This window comes from Pteropus vampyrus, unplaced genomic scaffold (assembly GCF_000151845.1).
Source record: "Pteropus vampyrus isolate Shadow unplaced genomic scaffold, Pvam_2.0 Scaffold86, whole genome shotgun sequence".
NCBI classification, from domain to species: domain Eukaryota; kingdom Metazoa; phylum Chordata; class Mammalia; order Chiroptera; family Pteropodidae; genus Pteropus; species Pteropus vampyrus.
In genome coordinates this window covers 764,013-766,063 of record NW_011888867.1, presented here as the reverse complement: position 1 = coordinate 766,063, position 2,051 = coordinate 764,013, and the positions used below count along the sequence as shown (strand labels likewise).

The 2,051-nt window shown below is 50.0% G+C and overlaps 1 protein-coding gene across 1 annotated transcript in view; it reads right to left on the bottom strand.

Annotated features, from left to right (window-relative positions):
- The window catches only part of LOC105294400 (protein-arginine deiminase type-2), a 42,505-nt gene that overhangs the window by 28,924 nt on the left and 11,530 nt on the right, over window positions 1-2,051 (bottom strand). The window contains exons 2-3 of the mRNA XM_011363603.1: window positions 1,627-1,810; window positions 562-634 (exon numbers count right to left, since the gene is read on the bottom strand). Of these exons, the coding sequence (XP_011361905.1) occupies window positions 562-634; window positions 1,627-1,810 (257 nt within the window). The remainder of the gene's footprint in view (window positions 1-561; window positions 635-1,626; window positions 1,811-2,051) is intronic.

Below are 2,051 nucleotides of genomic sequence, written 5' to 3'. Positions count from 1 at the left end.
GAGGGAAAATAATCTTTGAGTTCTGGACTCAACCTGCCACCGAGTTGCTGTATGACTTTGAATGAGTTCCCTAACCTCCCTGGGCCTACTGCCTTCTTAAATTAAATGAAGAGCTGAACTAGGTGAGTTAAGGACCCAGGCTGCATCTCTAGGTCTAGAGAGGGCAAGGGGGTAACTAGGGTTGTTGAGTACAGCGCAGGCTTTGTGGGCAGGCCGTTTCCTTTACTGTGAGAGGCAAGCTCTTCTCCAGGTTGCAGGGGAGAAGTGGAGAGGGAGGAGCAGGCTTTGCTTTCTTCTCTATGACCCACAGAGCCTGTGATGGGGACCGTGACATTGGGGTGAGTCACTGGCAGACCAGGGCACCCCTCCTCCCACAGTTTATCCCCCACCCTATGAGAGAAGGGCCTGGACACCTATGGCATCACTCTGTCCTGCATTATTTAGAGGAAGCTCTGAGTGCCAGGTCTGCAGCATTGAAAACAGCCCAAGTGCCATTGAGAAGGGCAGCAATGCCAGGCCCTGGGGGATGAGGATACCCAGGCTACAGCCTCGTCAACTCACCAATGGCCGTAAGGAAGAGCCCAGCCTGGTCGATGGGAGTGTTCCCCTCCTGCTCGTAGTAGTTCACGGTGACCTTGGTAGGGAGGGAGTGCAGGGGTAGGGAGAGAAGAGCAGAGATCACAGATCACAGGGAGGAAAATCTGCAGTGATGACCTTCCGTGCCTCATACCTCGCAGCCTGTCAAGCCAACTTTCTCTAAACAACTGAACCCTCTCCTCCAGGAAGCACTCCTGGGTTGGTAGGCTGCTTTCCTCAGATTATTGAAGTAGATAGGGGACTCCCTTCCTTTCAGAATGTATTCAGGGTAGCATCTGCCTACCAGTGCCCCCTTGTGTATTCTACTGCCTGTGGGGGGGGGTCCCCATATCTGCCAAAGTGTATATCTAGCTCCCAGTAAGTAACTAGCGAGTGGGGCTGAGGTTGTTTCCTTTGGCTAATGATGCCCAGCACTGTCACTGCCACGGAGCATGCGAAGTTCATAATTAGAGAACCCAGTGAAGAGAGAGTCTAGTGTTGGCTGTACCACTTGGGCAAATCAATCTGCTGCATGGGCGCCCAGTACCCCATTTATACGCAATGAAAACCAGGATGTTTGTGGCTTTAACTTCCAATGATTCTAATATTTCATCATTCAGCAGCTCACAATTTTAAACTTCCACGAAACTATCATCCTGTGGTCTAACACTGAGCCATCTTATACAATAGCTACGAGCTGGAGGTGGTTATTAAGCACTTGAAATGTGGCAAGTCCAAATCGAGATATGCTGTAAGTATGAAATGCACAGTAGATTTAGCCTTGGTATGAAAATAGTGAGTAAGATATCTCATTAATTTTTTTCGTGCTGATATATCGAAATGATAATATTTTGATGTATAGAGTTAAGTAAAATATATTATTAAAATTAAGTCCACCTGTTTCTTTTCCTCTTTTAATGTGGCTTCTGGAAAATTGAAAATGACACATGTGGCTCACATTCTGTTTCTATTGGACAGTGCTAGCCTGTCTTGATTCCATGGCCCCTTGTTCTGGTGGCCTGTGGAGGTAGACTTTCTCAGCCATGGTACCTTGTCGCTGCTGGCCTCGGTGCTCGCCTGGTTCATGGTGAGCCGCAGTGTGGTGCTGGGAGACAGAGGCCAGCGTCTTTTGCCACTGGTGACCACATCCTCGGCCTGCCCATCACACACCACCTCCACCTGCACGTGCTCCGAGTGCTTCAGGCTGAAGGTTTGGGCCCCAGCTGGGGCTGCACTGTAGGGAGAAAAGAGAGCGGATCGTGGGGATTCTTGGGACCAGTGGGACAAGGGGCTTCAGAAGGAGACTGCTGGAGGGTTGAGGCTGAAAGGGCTCTCCTAGATCATCTGGTCTGGGGGACCCGAAAGGACCCAGCTGTACCACAATCATCTGGTAATGAGGAGGGTACTCATTAAAAATACAGATTCCTGAGCCAGTCTGGTACCTACTGAGTCAGAATGTTTGAGTGGGGCTGGGA